The 24,088-nt window shown below is 46.4% G+C and overlaps 4 protein-coding genes across 5 annotated transcripts; 2 read left to right on the top strand and 2 right to left on the bottom strand.

Annotated features, from left to right (window-relative positions):
- Nucleotides 1–108: 108 nt before the first annotated feature.
- On the bottom strand, nucleotides 109–1,970 carry LOC307091124 (G2/mitotic-specific cyclin-B2-like; the record flags this gene model as incomplete). The annotated part of the gene is made up of 8 exons (XM_079758002.1): nucleotides 109–216; nucleotides 302–412; nucleotides 477–617; nucleotides 790–1,026; nucleotides 1,110–1,268; nucleotides 1,345–1,608; nucleotides 1,688–1,780; nucleotides 1,938–1,970. 8 exons carry the CDS (start codon nucleotides 1,968–1,970, stop codon nucleotides 109–111), a joined length of 1,146 nt encoding a protein of 381 aa, XP_079614128.1.
- A 930-nt stretch (nucleotides 1,971–2,900) lies between these two features.
- vbp1 (von Hippel-Lindau binding protein 1) lies at nucleotides 2,901–8,932 on the top strand. Its single transcript, XM_079757978.1, has 6 exons — nucleotides 2,901–3,036; nucleotides 3,584–3,708; nucleotides 4,305–4,371; nucleotides 6,299–6,397; nucleotides 7,422–7,560; nucleotides 7,964–8,932. The coding sequence occupies exons 1-6, from the start codon at nucleotides 2,956–2,958 to the stop codon at nucleotides 8,035–8,037; spliced, it is 585 nt and encodes a 194-aa protein (XP_079614104.1). The 5' UTR covers nucleotides 2,901–2,955; the 3' UTR covers nucleotides 8,038–8,932.
- A 3,496-nt stretch (nucleotides 8,933–12,428) lies between these two features.
- Nucleotides 12,429–18,082, bottom strand: rab39bb (RAB39B, member RAS oncogene family b; the record flags this gene model as incomplete). The annotated part of the gene is made up of 4 exons (XM_079757734.1): nucleotides 17,927–18,082; nucleotides 16,314–16,549; nucleotides 13,175–13,355; nucleotides 12,429–12,674 (listed from the first exon to the last, which is right to left on the bottom strand). Exons 2-4 carry the CDS (start codon nucleotides 16,526–16,528, stop codon nucleotides 12,429–12,431), a joined length of 642 nt encoding a protein of 213 aa, XP_079613860.1. The 5' UTR covers nucleotides 16,529–16,549; nucleotides 17,927–18,082.
- Nucleotides 18,083–19,564: 1,482 nt separating this feature from the next.
- Nucleotides 19,565–23,332, top strand: LOC307090854 (ras-related protein Rab-38; the record flags this gene model as incomplete). 2 transcript variants are annotated; one of them, XM_079757647.1, is made up of 5 exons in its annotated part: nucleotides 19,565–19,676; nucleotides 19,907–20,109; nucleotides 22,158–22,288; nucleotides 22,416–22,565; nucleotides 23,108–23,332. In XM_079757647.1, exons 2-5 carry the CDS (start codon nucleotides 19,917–19,919, stop codon nucleotides 23,330–23,332), a joined length of 699 nt encoding a protein of 232 aa, XP_079613773.1. In that variant the 5' UTR covers nucleotides 19,565–19,676; nucleotides 19,907–19,916. The 2 variants fall into 2 exon arrangements, with proteins under 2 accessions (XP_079613773.1, XP_079613772.1); XM_079757646.1 differs by having other exon boundaries at nucleotides 19,643–20,109.
- Between the last annotated feature and the right edge of the window lie 756 nt (nucleotides 23,333–24,088).

The raw sequence follows: 24,088 nt of genomic DNA, 5'->3' as shown, positions 1-24,088 counted from the left end.
GAGAAAAAAAAAATCGTTTTTGAAAACATTTATTAAAAGTCAACCCATCCCCAAAGTAGTTAAATAAAGTGCCACTAAAAGCTCTGTATTTTAAAAAATAAAATGCAATCAGTGATTTAGCAAAGGAGCAGCCATAGCCATAAGGGTTGATGACCTAAGGTGAGGGATCAGGCTGATCTTCATTAACTTGCTGCTTGAGTACTTGTTCTTGACAGCCTGTTGGAAGGGAAACAAATCAGCATCAACAGTGACCTAGAGTCTTCCATAACACGTTTCCAATTATACTGCCTGCTTTTCTAACCTGAAACTTTGTTTTGCCTATATTGACGGTCACTACATTCTTGGCCATGTGCTGCATGATTGGCTTCAGGTGGCCCTCGTCATAGGTAGCATAGTGGTGCTGCGTGGGCGACTGCAGGAGAAACACAGGCTTTAGAACGGTAAATTCCGGAGAACTAGACAACCATTGATCATACCCATGGCAGGTCCTCCAGAAGGAGCTGAGAGAGGCACAGGGAAGCAGCGGCGATCTCGGAGGGCCGGTAGTGCACCATGGCGTAATCCACCAGGGTCAGCTCCATAAGATACTTGGCAAGGGTATGCTTCTCCACATTGGACTGAAACAAAATGGCTGGTGACATTGTTTCCACTCTGTTGTGAATGGCAAGCAGTCATTGAGCCTATGCCTTTAATACACCACCTTTAAGTGATAGTCCACTTGGTATACTGAATAACTAACCAGACATGCTAATTCACAATATGGCTGGTAATGAATTCACCCCAACTTACATTTGCAGCCTTTGAGGCTCTCCTGAGAAAGTGTAAAGGCAGAGGACGTCCAAGGTTGAAGTTGAGGCCCCTGAGAATCATCTGCTCCATTAGCAAAATCTGGGCCTTGGTGAAGGCGTTGTCAGTGATGTACGCAAAGTCTGCCACCTCGGGACTGTACATCTCCTCATACTTTGAAGCCACCAACATGGCCGTCACACCTACAAGCTGGAGTTTCTTGCGAGACACAGGCTGAACCTGCAAGTGCCAAGGAAGGGATAGGCATCTAGTAGACTAAGGGCAACCAAAGCACTGACAACATAAGACCCCACTACACCCACCTGTAGAAAACGATCCAGAATAGCCACTGTGAGATACAGAGTCTCTTGCAGCAGCTGGAACCTAGAGTGAACCTGGATCAGCCAGTCGACTAGGAGGGCCCTCATCCTTTCATTGATTTCATAGCCTTGCATGTAATTGGGTCGCACACTTTGTTTTTGCTATAGGAGGGAAAGCTGGTTTGAATAATACAGAGCCAACGGATGAAAAAAAAAAGGGAATACATTCATTATTTACCTCAAGAGCCATTAGATAGGCATAAATGTCCTTCACATATTCAGCACACAAATGTGGCATCTCCACATCCGGGTCATCGATATCTTCAATAGTAAGGATGGCGTGCGAGAACGCCTCGCAGAGATCCTCTTCCTTCATGGAGATGTCACCCTCAGGTAGGGTGGGCGGGGGGCTTTCTGGAGCATGAAATGGCTGTACTGCAACACATTTCTGATGGATCTTCTGGTTCAAAGCTGGTTTGGCGGTATATTTGAGTGGTATACCCTGGAATTCGTTTTGACCCACATTAGAAAAAAAGTGAAATCAATAACGGAAGCAAAACAGGGACGTTTAGTGGCATTACCTTTGTGTTTACAGCTACACTGGGAACGTTAGTTAGCTCTCCAAGCACTGCTCGCCTTGTTGCGCCAGTGGCTTTTTTTCCTACAACAGCCACCTGTAGAATATCAATCCTTTATTGTAAACAGGGTTCTCGAGAAGACTTAATCACCCGTACCCTACGTGTTACATTAACTATCCAGAATTAATCGAGCTGTTTTTTCTGTGTCAAGAGAGGACCTAGCCTACTTGAAATTACATGAACAAATACTTACGGATACGGACGCATACAATCCCAGCGAAGACATTCTTGACTCGTTTGCAATTCTGTTGCCCCCCGATGTAAAATGTTGTGGTGCGCTCCCACCATTCATGAAGGGCGCATTCTGCTCTCATTGGTTGGCGCTGAGCTGAGCGCACGTGTGTAATTGGTTCCCGGTGGATGAATGATACGTGAATGACAATCGTTCCTTTCCGCAGTAGTTTTTGACGCATCGATTTTAACACAAAAGTAGTTGTATGGAATTACACTTTAGTCAAACAATTACAAAAAAAACACAAATCGTTTAAGTCAAACACACGTAAGAGGAGGGGCGAACACACGTGTTTCTCATTACTATGATCATGGGCACTAGCATGCCTACAGAACATGCCTAAAGATCGATAATTATCCATGTGTTTGCCCTTGCACCTGTGTTGAGCCAGGTAAATATGGCAAAGCTACATGGGCTTAATAGGAACACTTACCCTACAACTGCGTGTCATGGAATAATTAAGTACTTATTATTTAAGCACTTTCATTTAATTTAAGCGTTTTCGTCGGAGAATCATAGTCGTCGTGCAGCAGCTTATGTGAGCAGGATGTCCCCTTATAACGACGAAAACTCATGTTATAACAAGAATGACACAGAATGACTGTAGTTGCTTTATTTAATTGTATTACATACATTGCACATACTGCACCGCTGAAATCAGCAATATAGACGTTATAATACGATATCAAAATATGTTCCCCGTATTCTAACTGTGTACATGGAGTGAGTAGTGTATATGTATTCATCTATGCGTCTAAAGCATGGACCTATAAAGAAAGCCTAAACCTCTGCTCTAGGTCTGCCAGGCTATACTCAAGGCCAGCTGGTGGCGGTAATGCCACATTGAGCCTTTTGGTCTTAGTAGAAGAAGTAGCGGCAGTGCCCTAACTCGCCTCTAGGGGGGCCGTGGAGCAGCACTCGCCGACACACCCCAACTTTTACGTGAGGGTAGACTTGAGGTAGTGGTTTTGTTTCCAACATGGCGGCGACCATAGATGACAGCAATGCAGTGCAAGCAACCAAGAAAAAGCACCTCGGCATCCCTGAAGCAATCTTTGTGGTGCGTGAACCGTGAAATGCTTAGTTTAAAAACAATAGCGTTTGTCGCCTATAAGTTCCCTATTGGCGGGGCGGGGGTGGTTGCTCCGCGGTTAGCCCAGCATGCTAACATGCTACCAGGCGTTCTGGGTGCTGGTTCGCAGCCGGCGTCTCGCTGCCATGTTCAAGTATGGTTATGTGTACTCGGATGATATACATGGCTGTAACCTAGTTGGTTACCTAGTATAACTAGAAGCCGTCAGTGGGTGAGTAGGGCAGCTACCCGGCTGTTTAGATTATTCCTGACAGCGGATTTCTTGTTCCCTTGGACGGCTTCCAGAGAGCCAGGACAACGCGCCCCACACCGCACGCTCGCTCGCTTTATTTAGCAACGGCGCGCCGCCGAAGGAAGAAGAGCCCGTATTTCACCTCGATTAGTATCTGAACCATTAGGCAATGGCATTGTTGGTGTACTGTTGTAGAATACACGTTACTGTGAGACAAGGGAAGGGTTTCCTGGTTGCTGAATAAGATTTAAGTTTGCATTGGTTTTGTCTTGCGCTTTTCAGGAGGACGTGGAGTCGTTTATGAAGCTGCCGGAAAATGAGTCTGCAGACGCAGTGCTGAGGAAACTGGACGAGCAGTACCAGAAATACAAGTACATGGAAGTAAACCTGGCGCAGAAGAAACTCCGGTAAATGCCCACTCGTTCAAGTTGTCTTCTCAAGTAATGGCTGTTGGCAATATTCCCCCCTTCTTTCCTTCTTATAGGTTTACATCGTTTCCTCGAGTGCGGAAAGGGTTAAACATCAATTTTCGCTATCTAATAGGGTGAAATATTGTCCCAATGTCCAGTCTCTAGACAAAGAATAATCTAAAATAAACCTGTCCTATTTTAACAAGGTATTACATATTGCAAGCAGATAAAGTCATACTAAAATTGCCTCTTTGCGCTTCCATCCAAGCCTTTTATTACCCTTTCTAATTAGGCTTATATGATATGAAGAGCGAATAATGACAAATTTAGCTCCACATACTCCACGTGCATTCCGATGCATTTCAGACGCAAGAACGCACAATTTATTGCTCTTATGTGCTGTTGCTCACCGTAAATAACTTTTAATTAGTTTATCAGAGTCTGGGTCCAATCTGCTTCTAGCCATCCATGAGCACGGTGTCGCTTGGATGAAAGCATCTGCTAAAAGACTAGACACAGTCTAAAAATAGGACCGTGACCGACTGACTCTCATTCTTGCTGGACTGGGTTTGTTTTTTTTGCTCCTTCCTCAGGCTGAAAAGCCAAATTCCTCAGATCAAGCAGACGCTAGAGATCCTACGGCACATGCAGAAGAAGAAGGTGAACCTTCATTATATCACCATGCATATCACTGTAGACCATCTTTTGTGTTCTCTAATATTTATTATGTTATGCGTTTATCATATTGGAAAGGAGAATGACACAATATAACATCTCTATAGACGATAAAGGTGGCCTTTGTTTGCATTACGGAAAATCCATTTGTGCATTAGTGAATTAGTCTAAATCCAGGTTATACAATGGGCCTTCTTAATAACTGTTGCCTATTTTGACCTTAACTTCATCTTTCTTCATGTAAAGTTTATGATGTATAATGTCTGCATTTAATGAAGTACAGATAATCAAACAAGAGAGATATGAACAGGATATTGTCCTTAATGATACGTAAATATGCTGAATTCCACCTGTTTGTAGTTAAGTGTGCGTTAATGAGTTAAGCGGAATTGACCCCCTAAACAACGCTATATAAAGAGGCACCACCCCATTTCTGCAGAAGTTTCAATCATTTAAATGAGGACAGATATCTGTTTTTTGTAAAGCGCTAAGTTTGCAGGTAGATAATAAAAAGTAAAATGGGTACATTTGAATATATTAGATTAGATTGGAAAAACTTTATTGGGATGAATAAAGTTTTTCTAATCTAATGTATTCAACTGTACCCATTTTATATCGGCAATTACATAGTCACACAATTACCCAAGACAGTGTGCTTCCTTAAAGGTCCCATGGCATGCTACTTTATGAATGCGTTAATGTAGACATTAGTCGGCCCCTATCACAGTATTTGAAGACGTTCCCAAAATTCAGCCGTGGTGCAGAATTACAGCCACTACGAGCCAGTCGCTTATCGAGTTTTCCCCAAACGCGCCGTTTCGGTGTCTGTAGCTTTGATGCAAATGAGGAGGAGAGAGGCGGGTCAAGGAGGAGGGTGGGGGTGTGGCCCTGAGCAGCTTGCGGCCATGGTACCATGCGCTCTGTTTACAGTGGATGTATCGCAATGGCGAGCCGCACACAGCCTTTGGCCGTGTTCTATAAATATTCTAGAACACTCCGGGTGATCCGGCGGGAGCCCTGGAGCTCTATATCTAAATAATATCATACTATACATAGATATCTATATCATATAATATATATTATCACGGCCAAAAGGTGTGTGTGCCTCCAGACGATATTATGAATCTCAAACGACTGGGTCGGGTTCTCCGACGTCTCTGGCTCTTCCACGTCCACATCAATCTGAAGTAGATTGAACCTTGACATGGAGGAGAAATGGATTGTTGCCCCCGATTGTTGACCGCGATTGTTTCCTTCCCTTTCTCCTCCATGTCGTGGGTCATGTACGTCAGGGAGTCAAATCCAAAGTTCCTTTTCCCCAATTCCTTCTCAACCATGGCTGAGATAACCCCCACTACAGTCTCATTGTGGAAATACCAGAGACGTCAGAGAACCTGACGTGTTATGTGCCATAACACCAACAGCAGAACGGTTATCCAAATAACAAAGAAGTGTACAACACTTGCGTTACAGTGTTTGTATTCACACATACACACACACGTGGTGCTCGCAGGGTCGTAGCTCATTGGGCAAAGCAAAGAAAGGGGAGTAACATGTCCCCGTATGACGACATACGGGGAAAAATTCCAAATCGGCGCGTCTGAGCTTTTTCTTTTCAGGCAGAGCAGGATAGCTAGTGCTCGTTTTACACCTAGCACCATTCCTAGCTATGGGGGTACATAGGCAGGCTAGGGGAACTCATATTAATGTTAGAACACCTCATAAAGTGATATTTTCATGCCATGGGACCTTTTTAATATGACAATATTTCCATCATAAAACGGAAATGTGGGAAGGATTATTACAGTATTTGAATCACAGAAGTGCTTTAGGTGTAATATATATGGTGTGTGGTTGGAATGACTTGGTGATGTCACTTGACTGTAACACCAGTCTGCTTCTATTCTTTCAGGAGACGACGGAACCCATGCAGACCCATTTCCTATTGGCTGATAACGTTTACTGCAAGGCATCTGTCCCGCCCACTGATAAAGTCTGCCTGTGGCTAGGGGTGAGTGACATCATCCACCTGTATTCAAAAATAAGTGTCTTGGCAAATGAGCTCAGTCCTGAAATGCAAATAATTACGGATGTCTGGTCTTGGTGGGTAAATGTATCAACAAACTAGTTTGGACATTTATTTTTCTTAACCACCGAACCACGGAAGGTTAAGAAAACAAAAGTTTTAACAGACTTGGTGAATAAACTGCCAAGATGTATCCCAACATTCCACAACATCCCCCCGTTGGGCAGGACAATCTCCTGGGACAGGACAGAAATCAGCCGACTAAACAGGTTTATTTTCTGATTACAGGACACTTCAGAGTGGGTTATTCCCCTTCTAAAACAGAAGTGATAAAAGTGTCACTGACCATCATTTAGAGAACCAGAGTGGAAATTTATTTATCTTCTTAGCAGCAGTAAAATACTAGGTTTCACCAATCTTTTCCTGCCAGTTTATGAACATTCCACTCTGCTCCGAAGCTTTCTTCCCCTGACACCGAAGATTTCCGATTGGCTGTTAAGCTTCTCCGACACTGATAGTTTAACGCCATGGTGTGCTTGTGCGGATGCGTTGAGCAAGTTCAGGCTGGCTGTTGATTTTGATGTTCACGTGCATCAACGTTCCCTACACTTTAACTGACGTCACTTGCGGCTATTTCACAAGAATGAAAAAACTTGATAACACTTTCATATATTATTCTGTACTGTCCACGCACATGATTTCTGCCTGAGTCACGTCCGATCGATTTTCACTGGGAATAGTGGTGAAGAAAACTACTCCAAAGAGACAGCTGATCCTACGCTGATGTCATCAATCAGCGTCTTTTGTTATTCCCCCCCCTCCTCCTCGTGGCGGAAATATGATGCTATGCCTTTCATAAGCTGAAATTTAAATATATTGTTCTTAGTGTTGAATTCATAGTGCACTGATTTTGAACTGTTAAAAGGCGGGCAATCTTGCAACGTTACTGGCCAGAGTACTGACCGACGCTGTGGTGTAACCTCCGACATTATGCCCCGGTCGCCCCCAGGCTAACGTCATGCTGGAGTACGACATCGACGAGGCCCAGGCCCTGCTCGAGAAGAACCTGTCCACCGCGTCTCGCAACCTGGACTCCCTGGAGGACGACCTGGACTTCCTGCGCGACCAGTTCACCACCACCGAAGTCAGTATCCTTCCGCCGTCGGCCCGATGGCTGGCCGTGAGCTAGTCCCAATGGCGGACTGACACGATTCCCTTTTGTTGTGGTTCGCTCGCAGTGAAGAATGTAGCCACATTCGTTTGCTAGTAAGTGTTAGTAAGGGGGAGCGTCGCGCTCAAGGACGCCCACAGGTAAGGCTGGGGACTTTGGGAAGAGTCGATAATAGATCAGGGAGCTCTTAACCCTTAGAGCAGGGGTAGTAAAGCCCTACCCGCTGCAACCACTATAAACTTAGCGATAACTGTCTGTGTTGGTTTGTGTGTGTGTGTGTGTGTGTGTGTGTGTGTGTGTGTGTGTGTGTCTATAAAGCTGTTAATCACTGAAGCTGCATAGCTGTGGTTGTGATGTTCCTTCACCCAGTTCTCCCCCAGACATGGCGCGTGTCTACAACTGGGACGTGAAGAGGAGGAGCAAAGAGAACCAGCGCAAGGCAGTGGAGTCCTAATCACTAGCCCCTCCCCCTCCCAGCGCCCCCTCCTTGGCGCAAAACAAAACGCTCCTCTATGTGTGTACCCGTCCGGATTGGGGCCGCACGAAAGGCACGCTCGAAACCCGTTACCCCAGCCCTAAGCCCCCCCGAGGTATGTTTGACCTGAGCCCAGTGGTCGGCCAATCAGAAACGTCCACCCACGTGTGTTCTCGCGTTGCGTCTCAAACGTGCCTTCCATCCGGACCCTTCTCCGGCTCTTCCCCCACTGTCGGCGTGTTTCTGTTATTTTGTTACTTTTTAAAAGTATTTTTTCAAGTAAAAAAAACTTAACGAAAACAAAAAAGCACCGTTGCCGTTTTTTTGTATTGGATTTCTTCATTATTTATCTTTCTGTATCCGTCATCTGGTTTACGGGGGTGCGGAGGATGTTGAGACGGAAATGGATATGCTCTGTCGGTCAGCGTCATTTCAAGCCACAGCCTAAAAGGTCGTCCCTCTTTTTTTCTTTAACATCTTACCAGTGTCCTAGACGAGCTTAGAACACTTGTGGCAGGTTACCATGACTACGGGAACCGGTATGTGATGTAACCAAACCGGGCTGTTCCTCACCGGCTTCTCCTCTTTGCATACCGCTCGTTAAAGATGTGTTCCTACTTTTGTAGCCGTCTTAAACACTGCTGTGTGTGTGTGTGTGTGTGTGTGTGCGCCCCTGCCTCCTATGTTTTAGCGCACCTCTCCGTTGGTCTCCTCCATGCCTCCCTCCGTCCTTCCTCCTTCTCCTCTGCTACTGCGACCGCTGGTGTCTCTGTATTTATTTGCCTGCTACTGTACGCATTTCAAAGTAAACAAAGACCACGTTGTCTAAGGAAAGAGATTGACACCCCACTATTTGGCTCCGTGTGTTCTTTCATGTCTGGGGTTCCCCCGTCTCGAACTGCCCCGTTTATATACGTCAATCTGTAGCCCGGTGACGAAGGTCACAATAAGGACAGTTGACATTCCTCTACTTCCTTTCCTATTCTTCTTCACAGCTGTGTTCGCAGTCAGAATATTACGATGTTTAATATGCTATTAAAGGTAATATTGAGTTAAATCGGTTTTCCCCACATTTACTACGTCAATAAGGGAGAATATTATCTTTGTAATTAAAACTAAGGCAGTTTATTGTGTGCCTCTGCTTATGTGGCTTTCTGCTGATGCAGGGTTCTAGTGGAGGGATTCTTAACCGCACACAAGTAAATATTTTAACATTCACTCGGCCGTTCAGACTTGCTGCGTCATCAACCACTTTCCTGACTACGTTCTCCAATGAAGCGTTGGGAATACTTTTGTTTGAGTATTAGAATAGAAGAATAATCTGTCAAAATGGATCATTTTGGTTTTAGATTGGTTGGGCGATGGTTAAAGTTCAGGCTAGGATATGGTATTAGTCATGAGTTTATAATGTTTCAGGAGATTGCACATGAAAACTAGAAAAGTCTACAGTCGCACACATTCTCAAGCAGTTATTTTTACCAGTCATTTTATTTTGTTTTAAAATGTACATTTCTAGTTGATGGATAGATAAGTTGTAGAGCAGAGAGAGGGAGGATGACATATTGACGGCCGTGGAAATCGAGAACCAAAGCACGTTCCTCTTGGAGAACAAAAGTCTACAAGTGTATCACAGACCACAACCAGACCAGCAACACACAGCATCAAACCAAACACGGTCAATTCCAGGCATTGCTCGGGTTTAAAGTGAGGTCATAAACTTTCAGCAGTGAGGTCAAAAACTGAATGGGATCAGTTTGAAAAACATGGTGACTCATTATGCTGACGTCGGACTACACCCTCAAAGTGTACCGGGCCAAATGGGATAAAGCAACGTGTGAAAACGGGTCTTCAGAAGGCCTTAACGTTTTTACCAAACGTCCCTGTCAAAGTACAAAGGCGAGTCGGGAACATTGGATTAACCTTGGAAGGCAGGAAGCTCGGGAACACTAGAGATTAAAACAAAACCCATCAATGACCGGACGTTAAGACCGAAATCAGTTCCTGTGTGACATCCTAATAAAAGGGTGTACACCAGCCGGGAGGTTTCCATTGGTGCACTTTATGTATGCTGGTCGAGCCATCCGTCATCCGTCTGGGTGGACACTGCTTGGGACGTCAGAAACAGATTTGATTTTGATTTGATGTCTTGTAATGGCTCATCAACATGACACCTGGGGTTTGAATAGGCACCCTGTTCAGTGAAATGTCCTACAAGAGGAATTAAAACGGTTCAGGTACAGCAGACTTCTAGAGGAACTGCCTACACTCATTTTAGTGCTTCTTCACCAACGCATAGACTCGTCAAGAACCGTCAACCTTTTCAAAAGTCAGTCTTTAACGTGTATTAACATGGGATAAAAAACATCCTTATCTACCATGATATATAGTCAACAGTTCTGCTGTATAACTGTCCGGAACATTACAGAGCATGTACCGAAACCGTTGCCGCTTAATTCCCCTTTGAATCATGGATATCACAAAGATTTAATGCAGATGCTCCAAATCAATCTATCCGATAGCATTTGATCTATCTAGGAGGTGGCACACCAATCATATCCAAGCATATTGCATGTGTGTTTGTAATGATAAAATAGAAATAAGCCACATGACCCAAGTACACTAGGGAATCAGTTTCCCCTGAATCCCAAAATATTAAACGCAGCATCAAAACTGACCACCAGATGGTGCTGAATGCTCCTCCCCAGCCAGTACCGGCATGGCTTGGTACTTCCCAGGTCAGACTGGAGATGACCTTGTGCTCCCATGTAAAGCTATCCCATCCTCCTCCTCGGACACAAACGTTCCCAGTAGTTATGATACCACGGTTATTATGAGTGTGGTGTGCAACCTTGATTTTTGCTATGCTATCGTGGTCGAGACTTCAGAAGTGCAATGGAAACGCAGGTCATTGCCTTCATGTTATATTACAAACACGCAGTCTTGTGTCTAATTCACGTTAAACTAAAATCCTCCAGCTCCGCCTTGCAGCTGTGGTTGTCTCAAGTAGGGGCCAGTTTGTCTTTAAAGCCCCCGGGCGCAGGGCCAGTAGGGGCTAACCCTTTACGTAACTGTAGTGTTGGTTGCTTTCCATTTTGTATGCGTTTTCAGAGCGTCCATGTTGGAGAGGGCATCCCTCCCCTTCTCTGGAGGATACCTCCCAGGACAGTTCCCTTTCCTTTTGAGAGATATGCCTCCACCCGGGGGGGGGGGGGGGGTTCCCACACCTGTAGTCCAGTAACATCTGGAGCTCAGGTGCGTATGAACATTCCAACAATGACACCCAGCCCCTCCTCCCAATCCCTCCTCCAGCAGCGAAAGGTAACTTCAAGGGTAGTTCCGTCAGGATAAGTCCCGTGGAGTTTATTTCAGGACCTATTGGGGAGGGGGGGGACCATTTGGTCGTAAAATTGCGCTCAACTTGGGGCATCCAATTGCGCTCAACTTGGGGCATCCATGGCATTGTTCAAAATGAGTACGTGTCGTCTGGTGTGAATGGCTGAATGGTTTCATAACAAGGAATGGCGGGTTTCGTGGGGGGTGAATCCTAGTAAACGGAGAGTATATAGTTCCGTGGTTCGATGGCTTGTTAAAATGGTCACACACCAACGTTCATTCGTACAAGGACCTCCTCTCGGGGAGTGTGATTGCATAAAAGGAAGAGAGGAGCCCGATCGGGAGGAGGAGGCAAGCGATGGAGGAGGAGAAGAAACGGATCCGACCCAAGCAATAGTTGTAACAGGTAGGGTCTGAACAACTCAGAACTAACCGTTTTTTATGGCTCAGCTGCTTCTGGCCAGAAACTTCCAGCCAGCCAACAAACTAAATGATCTCCTGAATGATAAAACAACCTGGTAACACGAAGCCTCCAAGCAAATAAAATCCTACATCCCTTGCTCTGTGTGAAGAGGCAGCAGGCACCACCAAGATCTGCTCTGGAGCTGGGTGCTGTTCCGTTCCCTTCTTCCCCTCATGCTCTGTCAATCATCCTCCTCAACGTCCAATCAGAAAACAGGAGGAAGCAGGGGAAATAGTGGGTAGGGTAGTGCAAATCCAGCCAATCGGTGTCATCGGAATCCTCCGGTGTTGTCCTGATGTCAATCAGCATGTCCTCTCCCCCCCCTTTACCTGTCATGCTCCCCAACGTCCAATCGGAACACAGGAGGCGACGAGGCTGGCCAATAGTAGGCAAGGGGAAAAAAAACACAGTCCACGTCATCCACCAATGAGGCGTCCATCCTCGTCTGTCCCCTCCTCCTCCACCTTCTCCTCCACCTCTTCCCCTTCCTCCCCGTCCCGCGGATCAACAACAACCCATCCCCCTTCCTCCTCCTCCTCCTCCTCCTCCTCCTCTGCCCTCCTCTCTCCCGGGATCAGCAGAGGCAGCGGCGGTCGCTCTTGGTCACCTCCTCGGAGGAGTGGACCACGTTGGGCACGAAGCCGCTCTTGACGCCCTCCCAGCCCTCCTGGATGGTGATGTCGCCCGAGCGCACCAGGGCGAAGATGTCCCGCGTCAGCTCGGTGAAGGCGTGCTCCACGTTGATGGCGTCCCGCGCCGAGGTCTCCACGTAGCGCATGCCGTACGCGCCCGCCAGCTTCTCCGCCTCCTGCCGCGTCACCTGGGAGACGCGGAGACGGTTGGTTTACGGAGGTTATTCAAAAAACATGGGGTTAGGGCCGCTCGATTATGGACATAAAGCATAATTACGATTAGTTTGGTCAATTTTTAAGTCAGGGTTAGGGTTATTTTTGAGTTTGAAATCAGGATGCATTTATGCAGCTTTTCTCTCCAAAAAAATACTTTGTAACTGAGTACTTTCCCCTTAAAAGAAATACACAAAATGTTCCAAGAGAAAATGTTCAAATCGAAAATAATGTACAAATATATATCCAGCTGTTATTTTAATGAATAAAATAAATATACTAAAACATAAGATAAAATAAAAATCGTTTCAACTCGATTATATTAGTTTGACATAAAGGCGATAAAATGTGATTAATTAGTGGGGGTATGATATGACTGGGGGGGTCACAGGAAGATGGGTGAGTTATAAGCCCAAGATATTTGGTTAAATATCTGATTGAATGATTATTGTTTATTATTGTATTAAAGCCCCACCTGACGCTGGGCCTCCAGGTCGCACTTGTGGCCGACCAATAGGAAGACGATGCTGTGGGGCTGCACGTGGCTACGGGCCTCCTCCAGCCAATCGTGGACGTTCTGGAAGGAGCGGCGGTTGGTGATGTCGAAGAGGAGGAGCCCGCCCACCGAGTTGCGGTAGTAGGCCCTGGTGATGGACCTGCAGTGGGGGTCGGGGGGCAGAGAGGGGAGGCATGAGAGGGCCTCCTGTGTATCCGTGAGGTTGAACGCCGACACAAGCCGTTACTAAATCTATCCTTGGGAGTGGACAGTGTTCACCAATAAGATCCCCCCCCCCCCCCGAGTCGGGCAAACCCCACCACCTTAACTAAGGTAAGGCAAGGAAAGGCAACTTTATTTATAGTTTCACTTTTCATACACGAGGCAGACTCTAAGTGCCTCACATAGAAACATTGTCATAAAATAAAATAATGGATAAGTAAAATAAATCAAAGGCAAAGTTTAAAAAATACATTGTCATGTATAAACGGTCTCTATGGTATCAGATCATGTATTAACAGTCTCTCTGGTATCAGATCATGTATTAAGAGTAATAATATAAAATAGATGGATAAAAAAAGCATTTTAGAAAGTGCAATGTATTTAAGATTTAGCAGAAAGCTAAAGCAAACATAAAAGTCTTAAGTCTTGTTATAAAAGTCTTAAATCCTCAGGAAGTTAACTCCAGCTATTTGTATAGTAACTAAATCCTGCTTTCTCATGTTTCCTGTTTACTCTGGGGATAATTAACAGAATGGTCTCAGAAGATCTTAGTGGTCTAGAAGGGTTATGTAGTGGAAGCATATCAGTTGAATATTTTGGCCCTAAACCATGCAGGGATTTATAGGTTAGCAAAATGATTTTAAAATCAATTCTGACATACAGGGAGCCAATGTAACGATTTAAGAATTGGTTTAATATGTTCAAAGCGACGTCGGGGTCACACCTGCGATCAAGGAAGGGCCCTTCAAGACAGGTCTGTAGAACGCCTGAAAGTAATGTTGGGAGGGTGTAAACAGCCCCCAATGCAGAGGTCAAAGGTCGTTTGAGGTTTCATGTTGTGTTAAAGACCGCTAGGTATGCAGTACAGAAGAAGATGCAGATGAGCTCATCAAACAAATGACCTGACACTGAGGCAGGAAGGTGAAGACATGAGAGGAGGTGAGGCAATGAAACGAGAAAGTCACAAGGACAGACTTGTTAGACAACAGACGCTCAGAGATATATTCACCAGGAGGAGATCCAAAACCGGCTGAGTTAACAGGGAGATGAGAGAGAGATGAGAGGGTGTGTGAGAGGAGTGGAGGAGGAACAGATGAGTGATTTGTTGGTTGAAGGAGGAGGGGGAGAGAGAGCATGCCATAGAGGAAGAGAGAGAGTATGCAAGAGAGAGATAGAGAGCAATGGACCTTTTTTATCTAGTGGCCATCTTGATTTTGCATTCCGTTCCCCTCCTCAGCCAGCGTTTAGAACCAAGATGGCAGCTGGGTAAACAAGGCCCATGGCGCCAAGATAATACATTCAGGGGCTCACTGCCTTCAAATCTAATGAGTTGTATACTTGAGGACATTCTGTGAAGCATTATACTTGCACATCCAACACAAATTGAGACCCCCTGAATATGTAATTATTTCCATAAATGAGGTGTAATTTCAGAGCGATGAGTGAGAAATAACAGTTTCAGGAAAGATTCTACGGAAGAATCTTTCATAAGAATCTTCCCTAAGGAAGAATAGACAAGTCCGATTTCAAGTTTATGCATAAAATCTTTCACTGTAAAGATTAGGCTCTGTTTTGGAACGATGTGATCCCAAGCAGCTCAACATCACAGCTAGCCTCGCACAGAGAGGGGCCGTTCACCAGAGACACAAGCTTCACAGATGAAGGTGTCCCGCGGAGAGCTTGTCACGACTTCTAAACTGAGCATCCCCGTCTGGGAGGAATATAAGCGCTTGTGATTGGCCGCGGGGTGCCGGAGGCTGCGGTTGCCGTGGAGATGCAGAACGCGCTGACAGGTGAGGTGGCTTGCCTCCTCTCAGGAGGAAGGAGGGCAGCCAGATGTGATAAAGTGTCTTGTCAGTCTGAAAGTTTGAGAGTGAGAGGGTGGGGGGGATTCTTTCCCTTAAGTATGCAAGGGTGTATGCGTGTATTTGAGTGTTGGAAACCTGCTCTAATCTCCCGAGACTGCGTGCGTGTGTATTACTGAACACTAGGGCGTGTTACTCTTACTAATTGCATATTGAAATGACCCACATAATTACACGCAAGTCATTTAGCTCTTGACTCTTTTATCCAACGCCACTAAGTGGGAATTTGCTTTCAGGTGCGTGCCGTTAAGGAGGAGGTATAGGGGTCAGGGGGCATCTTGCTCTAGGAATGCTTACTGGTTTACGGTGCAGACTTTGGGGATGGAACCCACAACCTTCGGGCTGGGAGTGAAGCATCCAAACCACTACTAGACTATCTCGGGACTGGGATCAACCGCTGGGACTCTCTGAGGTGGAGCCTGCCTGACTAGTACCCAAAGCAGTAGTCTCTGGGCTATTTTTCCTATTTCTAGACAACAGAATCGACAGTGTTTAATGTTAAGCGTAGTTCGCCTTGCTTCAACAACCCGGGGCTCCTCGTGGTCCGTGCCCGTCCCACAAAAACGTACTAATGGTGAAGTTGACATGCTAACGTGCTGTAGGTAGCCTGTGGCTCGCTGCGTTAGCTTAGTGGTCAGGTTGTTAAACTGGCAGGCAGGATACTGGGTTAATTGTAACCTGGAGGCATCCTATCACCTACCTGCTCTTTCATGACATTCATCTGCATGTGCACACATGCACATTGCCTTCTCTCTCACTTTTTCTCCATCTTATTGGTAGACTGAACTGACTCAAATGAACTAAAACCAGTTGTAGGAAACACCTGTTGCCTAGAATGAACTCTTCCTCTGAAACACATCAGCTATTGTTACACCACACACGCACTTAACACACTCACACACGCACGCACGCAAGCACACGCACACACACACACACACACACACACACACAAACCGAAACACTACTCCACACACAGACATTAAAGTAAGGACAACACCCTCACTACATATATACACACAAGCACACTCTACCTGAAGCGCTCCTGCCCCGCGGTGTCCCAGATCTGCAGTTTGATCCTCTTGCCAGGCTCTATCTCCACGAGGCGCGAGAAGAAGTCCACGCCGACCGTGGGGTCCGACACCTGAGCGAAGCGTCCCTCGGTGAAGCGGCGGATGAGGCACGACTTGCCCACGGTCGAGTCCCCGATGACGATCAGCCGGAACTGGTACAACCATATCGCCTCCATGGCCGCCTCGTCTATCGATATCTGGTGACGATATAGCGAGCGAGAAAGTGTATGTTAAACGATAGCGCTCTGTCGCCGAGCGGATATTGTTGAAAATAACTTGCTCTCCAGTCTCTTCCCTCCCCCCACGTCTCTTCCAGACGACGCTGGTGTGGTTTACAACAAAAACATTAAAAGTGAGAACTCACGAGAACCCTTTGTTTGGAGTGGGTCACAAAAAGAATGGCATCTTCAAATTAATCTCATTTTTGATTCGTCTCAGTAAAGTGTGACTGCACACACGCGCACACACGCACGCAAGCGCAAACAAACGCAAACACACACACGCGCACAAACACACACACACACACACACACCAAAAATATGCGCCTGTTGTCGACTATTCAGAAATGTGTGATTCAATTATCACCACGTGACGGGCGCCAGACGCGAATAGCCCGCTGCCTCCACACGGGTCGACTGATGTTTGAACGCAGAGCTATTTAGAAATAATCTCCAAACGGCTGTTTTAATGAGGCGGACTTTTCCAAACGTTCGCGGTGACCTAAATCCTATTGGCCTCGTCCTCAATAAAGGGCTAATTATTAAACTTGCATGTCCTCCCTTAACCTCAGCCTCACGTGGTCTCACTGAAACATGTCAAACTGCTAGTGCGCCCTGACTGGCGCAAAGGGCCACTGCAATCTGCGGACAATGAATTGCCCCCCTCGCTGTTGGTGGGCTGTAAAACCAGCGGTGTTTGCTTTACTGCAAGGGCTATTTTTCCCCCAACCCCACCAGCACATCTCCTCCACCCACACACGGGGGGGGGGGCGGGGGGTGCGATTGCGTAGTTGGGTTGGTATGCGATCAGAGTCCAGATCCCCGGCGGACAGGACAGAGACACAGGGCCTGCTGTCGCCTCAACCCCGCGTCGCCACACCGGGTGCACTTAACTAATCGAATATGACTAAAATGTCTAATATGTCTAATATGGCCTTCATAGGTGTTGGTTTGTAAAGTTCTCCGTGTTTTTGTGAGTCAAAGTCTGCGTGACATACAGGTCAGTTTGAACAGCCCCCTTGGCACAGGGACCGAGTCCTATGAAGCGGATCATTCTAGTGGGATCGTAGTACACAATCACACCCCACACCACCACCCCACACCAAACTCAAACCACCAGACGGAAAAACAAACCAAAGCAGCCGATATAACATGAAGGTTCTGATGTCCACCAGCGTCCCTGATTAAAACGTGCCTGCCTGCTCTCCTTCTGCCCTAAAGGAGATGGATTTATTTGGGTGATTTTGCTATAACAACCCAGAAAAACGTCCGACTAAACACAGATATAGGCCTGCGACGCTAAAACCAGAGGATCCAGAGCCTGAACCATGCTGGTGTCACCCACCACCTCCTTACGTTATAGCGCCGTTCCGGAGCGGGCTTTAACAGGCGCTCAGCTCCATGGCGCAGAGACCCTCAGGAAACACCAAATCCTCCGGAGGGACCCCCAGCAGCGACCTCCAACCCGGGAGCAGTGTGATCAACCGCGGTCTGAAGCGGTGGATCTCCTCGTAGGGAGACGGGCCCTGTGTGCGATGGCAGGGAGACGAGGCAGGCGCAGCACGAATCACTTTGCGCGTTCACACCGCCCCCCGCGCGATCACGATCCACAGCCGCCACATTGCGCGCGGAACCGAAATGGCTCAGATTCCGGTGTAAAATACACTGTCTTTTTCTCTCCTTTAAGAGAAGCTCCGTGGCTGTGCTGGTGTGGGGAAAAGGCTACGCATCGCGTAGTGTGTGTGTGTGTGTGTGTGTGTGTGTGTGTGTGTGTGTGTGTGTGTGTGTGCGTGTGCATGCGTGTGTATGTGTGTGTGTGTTTGTGCGTGTATGTGTGTGTGTAGTGTTCGCTTATGATGAAATGGCAGCGGCTTCAGATAGCCTGACTCATCCCGCATCAGCACCACTGCCGTAATGTGCCGTGTGAACGCGCAGAAATAAACCGTAAACGCTTGTGTTCTTGGTAAAAAGCGCACGGCAGACAGACGCGGCCACGGTATTTTATGGTTTTAATGTCTCTGGCTATTATATGTTAGGCTATATGACCTGACAATAAAAAAATAGAGATGCTGGTAGGTGTTGTTTTTCATTTTGTTAGTGAATTGGAGTCTTCATCACGGGTGTGATGATGATTGTGTTTGGTTCAAACAGGGCGGCAGATGGCGACAAAACGCGCTGACTCCGTGCAGGGCAGCTCGTGGAACTGTTGGTCTGCACCATACATATAGATACTAGAGTATGTGAACTTCACCCTCAACCAGTGGCGTGTTGGGTCATTCTGGCACCCTTAGCAAGTTCCCCTACCCTCCACCCCCTCCTCCCCTCGTTAAAAAACGTAATCTTCAGGCGAAATAACAGTTCTTTCCTTTTTTATAATATAGTAGCCTACAATAAAAAAGTTGTTTTTCCCCTGAAAATGGCGCCCCCGCCACCTCCCTGCAGGGCGGGGGGGGGGGGCACTTCTAGGCATAGCCTGGCAGGCTATGCCTAGAAGTGCCCTTGCCTTAAACAGACATGTTATCAACTTCGTTTTGCGTCCCGATAGATAACAGTATTCTCTCATGAATGTGTCACAGACAAGAGAAAGAAAAAACGAGAAAGAGAGACACGTTTTCACTACAGACATGCTTTTGTCATGCCATCAAACCACAACTATACAGAGAGAGAGAGAGAGAGAGAGAGAGAGAGAGAGAGAGAGAGAGAGAGAGAGAGAGAGAGAGAGAGAGAGAGAGAGAGAGAGAGAGAGAGAGAGAGAGAGAGAGAGCCTGTCAGTATTTGGAGAGATAAAGAGACAGACAGGATTGAGTGAGATACAGGCGGTGTGTGTTCAGGGAGGAGGAGGAAGGAAGGAGGAGTAGGGAGGGGGCGTCCCTGGGAGAGATGGCACCACAGAAAACAAACAAACCGCAGGCGTCTCATTCAGAGAGAGAGAGAGAGAGGTAGAGAGAGAGAGAGAGAGAGAGAGAGAGAGAGAGACACACACACACACACACACACACACACACACACACGCACACGCGACGCACAAACACAGAGAGAGACCCAAAGGGAGGGAGAGAGCGGTGTGACGCGGGTCGAGCACACAGAGCAGAGACCAAACCTGTTGGTGAGTTGGTTGTCGCTGTACTTTGCGATGGCAATTGTTTGTTTTGGTGTGAAATAAGTTTTAAACTCGATTGAATGAATTGGATTTCGATCTGTACACTTTGCCAACGCGGGAACCAAAACGCAAACAGACTTTGTTCGAAGGTGAAACACGTTCTAGGACCGATGCTGAAATAATCTTCCATAAAACAATAATCTCCTTTTTTTGGGATCGTTTTTACCAAACCCCAGTCCGGACGTCATGCAGCAGGAGCGGCTGCTCAAGGTGCTGGTGATCGGGGACCTGGGGGTGGGGAAGACCTCGGTCATCAAGCGCTACGTCCACCAGGTCTTCTCCCAGCACTACCAGGCCACAATCGGGGTGGACTTCGCCCTGAAGGTCCTCAAATGGGACCACAAGACGGTGATCCGGCTGCAGCTCTGGGACATAGCCGGTGCGTTCAAGTCCGTGGTCAGAAGTTGGAACTAGTCTTTACCTCAGTCTGCAATGAGATTGGGCCGTCGTGTTTTAGCGTGACTTCGTAGGTATAGATGTTTTGAATGTTTCTTTAACTTTATGTCGTGTCATGCAACCTCTGCTTGAGAAGGTCCACTTTTGACCTTCTCAAGCAGAGGTTGCATGACATAAAATATATAATATTCCCACCTTTAGTATATCTAGTGTGTGTTCTGGCACTCACTCACCTACTCACTTACAATAGGCGTCTATTGTAACACACACACACACACACACACACACACACACACACACACACACACACACACACACACACACACACACACACACACACACACACACTGACAGACACAGTGGACCTTACACTGTCGTGAAAACATACAGGGGCAGACTGTGTGCGAGTGTATTTGCGTGGCACTGGAAGCGTGCTGTCAAATTAGGACCGGAGTGGCTCCACTGTGACCACATAATTGAAGGAATTGTGTGCGTGTTTGCATGTTTCGTGTTTATTATGTGAAGTCCCTCTGTCTCTCTTGTGTCTGAATGTGTCCCTCTCTCTCTGGATTACATCTGTCAAACACAGCAAAGGAATGTGCTTATACTACAATATTGTGTGTTTGTCTGTGTTTATGTGTGTGTATCGTATGTGAGTGTCTGTGTACGTGAGACATTTTCCACGTTGTATAAATAGGGCAGTATCCTCAAAGCTAACTTCTCTCACATGAGTCGGATATACCAGCATGAACTGGAACAAACCACACACACACAGATATACACAGACACACACAGTGTAATTGTAAAAATCACGGGTTTGCATGCAGGTTTGAAATTAAAGGTGTGCAGTGAGACACACACACGCACACACATGCACGTGAACTCAGACACACACACAAATGCACATATACATATGAACTCACACACGACACATGCACGTGAACTCAGACACACACACACACACACACACAAACACACACACACACACACACACACACACACACACACACACACACACACATTTTATCAGTTCAGGATTACATAAAAATAAAGGAGATCACCCACTCCATAACAGAGGCATGAACACAGTGTTCCATGTCTTTTCATTCAGATGAACATAGATGATCTAATTTACTCTCCATGTCAAGAGCCCTGAATGCTTCTGTATGAACTATCATCTTTATTGACATCGGCACATCCTATTTATTTATAAGAAGGAATACTATCAAACAACCGGTGGGAAGTAACAAAGTACAAATTCTTTGTTACTACTTTAGTACAGTTTTCTGGTATCTATACTTTTCTTGAGTATTTATTTCCTGAAAGTTTTCAACTTTTACTCACTACATTCAAAACAGGCTTGGTAATTTAGTTTTAATACATTTGAGGGGAATAAACGATTATTATTTTAATTTGCATCATTGCTCTCCTTCTCAACATCAAGGCCGATTTCCATCTAAACGGACGGGACAATAACACATAGAAAAGATGGTCCCTTGGTGTATCCATCAGTACAAAGCACGCACGACAGATGTAACAAGACGAAAACTACGTAGAAGAACAAGACGAGAGAACTCATAGTGTCGATTTGCAAGTTAATTATAAGTTAATTATTGTTAAGTTAAGTTAAGTTTTGTTCATTATTTTTAGTGTATAGTTTATTTTATTAGAAGTAAGAATGGTTTAACTTTAACATTCTTCAAATTATATTAACATGATAAGAGGTTCAGTTAGCCTTGCACAAAAGCAGCCAGTATAAAAATAAGAGGGCTATTGTTTACTTTTATACTTACATGTAAGTAAGTACATTTTAGAGCCTGTACTTTTACACTTCTACTTAAGTATTGGAATCATACTTCTACTTTAACAAGCATAAAAGTAGAAGTATTTTACCTCGGCAACAACCGAAGATCCAAGATCATAGTGATTCTCCCTCTCACTGCTACCTCACTCTTCGTCCAACCCTTCGATTCTCCTCTCCTCACCCTCTCACCTCCCTCTCTCCCCCGTTCCACCTGCTGCCCCCTGCAGGCCAGGAGCGCTACGGCAACATGACGCGGGTGTACTACCGGGAAGCGGTGGGGGCCCTGGTGGTGTTCGACATGACGCGCCTCTCCACCTTCCAGGCCGTCCTTCGCTGGAAGGGAGACCTGGACTCCAAGGTGGGTCAACGGGTCATTTTACGTTTTCAATAAAAGGAGGAAAATGTAACACAAAAATATATATTAAAAGTAATTATTGTTTATTCATTGTTTCGTTGCCTCTATATCTACTTCCGGTTTGTGGCAGGTCGCCCTGGGCAACGGTCGGCCGGTTCCAGCTGTCCTGTTGGCCAACAAGTGTGACCAGCGCGGGCAGGGCCTGTGCTCCAAGCTGCCTAAACTGGAGAACTTTTCCAAAGACCACGGCTTCGTCGGCTGGTACGAGACCTCCGCTAAGGTGAGCCCACAGCTGTGTTAGCTCGGCGGCCTCTAGCTTGACCTTTTGCTTAGCCGTAAGATAATTTGAATTACTTAGCTGTTGGCTTTGCCTGTAGATTAGCCATGTTATCGTGGCTATTATCTCACCTATCAGCTTAGCTACGGTGCTAACCCTGCCATAGATGACCCTGGTATTGGCCAATGCTGTTAGCGCTGAGAGGAAAAGAAGAGGGAAGGAAAACATTTGCTGCAAAGCTTTATTGACAGTCCACACTTAATAGCAGAGGTAACCTTATCCCACTTCACCTTTTATTGCATCAGTTCTGCTGTATCTGTGTGTGTGTGTGTGTGTGTGTGTGTGTACTTCAGTTCATCCTTTCACTCTTTTTCTGCCTCCGACACTCTTCAACCAATCATTCTGTCTGTGTACTCTCTCTTTCTCCCTCTCTCAACTCTCCATCTTCCTCTCTTGACCAATCAACTCCTTCCCTCTCTCTCCTTACTCCTCCTCCACATTGCATCGCTCAAAATCCGTTTCCATGGCGTCCGCCCCGTTGCCAGGACAACACCAACATTGACGCGGCCATGACCTGTCTGGTGGAGAGCATCATGGCGGTGGAGGAAGAGCTGGCGGCTGCCGCCGGCAACGGCATAGTGAGCGACCAGCCGGACTCCGGCGTGCTGGTGCTGCCCCGCCTCCATCACCACGACGCCCCTGAGAGGGAACTCCCAGGATGCACTGGGTGCCCCACCCTACGGCCCAAGAAGCACCACGCCTACGACTGAGAGCAGGAGGGTGGGAGGGAGAAGGGGGGAGGGAGGTGGGGGGGGGAGATGGGAGAGATGGTGAGAGGGATTGGGGGGAGAGAGAGAGAGAGAGAGAGAGAGAGAAACATTGATAGAGGCATTGATAGAGGCAGAGGAAAAGGGAGAAGGGAGAGAGTGAGAGAGAGGTGGAAGAAAGTGGGAGGGATGAAGGAGAATGAAAAGGTGTTATGGGACATCTTGCTCTATGACAGGGTTCCTTAACCTTTTTATTACTGATGCCCGGTATTTATTCCTAAGTCTATGCAGCCCGGTGACCAATGCTCAACTGCCCGGTACAGGTCCACGCATCGGTGGTTGAGAACCCCTGCTCTAGGATCTGTGCAGGTTGACTGCAGGTATTGCTGGATCAAAGCCAGATCTATTGGGCTGGGGTCCAGCACCAATCCCGTCTCCCATGATGTACATAACGTCGGAAGCTTCCAGAACTTGTCTGTATGAAGACATTGTGAGCCACTGGAGAGAGGTTACGAACCGCTGCACTTGCGTTGTTCTCTTTGTATATACAAAAAGATTACATTTAAGTAAATCACATATTATGTTTCAACTTTCTGAGCTCCTCTGAAAGTATTTTGAGTTTCATGGTTAGTCTTTATATGTTAAAGTGACTCTGATTGCAATTGTACTGCAATTTGTTAGTAGTAGGTGAGGGTTCAACATAACACTAAAGGCAATTCAATGTAAAAAAATGTTTAAATGTATAAAATACATGAAAAC

The sequence above is a fragment of the Pollachius pollachius genome, assembly GCF_949987615.1.
Source record: "Pollachius pollachius genome assembly, chromosome: 20".
Lineage (NCBI taxonomy): Eukaryota > Metazoa > Chordata > Actinopteri > Gadiformes > Gadidae > Pollachius > Pollachius pollachius.
Note: the sequence above shows the minus strand (reverse complement) of the source record. Positions and strands in the feature narration are given on the sequence as shown.

Excerpts from the sequence above, each read along its gene's own strand:
- vbp1 (XM_079757978.1), top strand. The coding sequence starts at position 2,956 with ATGGCGGCGACCATAGATGACAGCAATGCAGTGCAAGCAACCAAGAAA. Across the intron at positions 3,037-3,583 it reads TCCCTGAAGCAATCTTTGTG|GAGGACGTGGAGTCGTTTAT; the intron begins GTGCGTGAACCG and ends TGCGCTTTTCAG. Across the intron at positions 3,709-4,304 it reads CTGGCGCAGAAGAAACTCCG|GCTGAAAAGCCAAATTCCTC; the intron begins GTAAATGCCCAC and ends CTCCTTCCTCAG.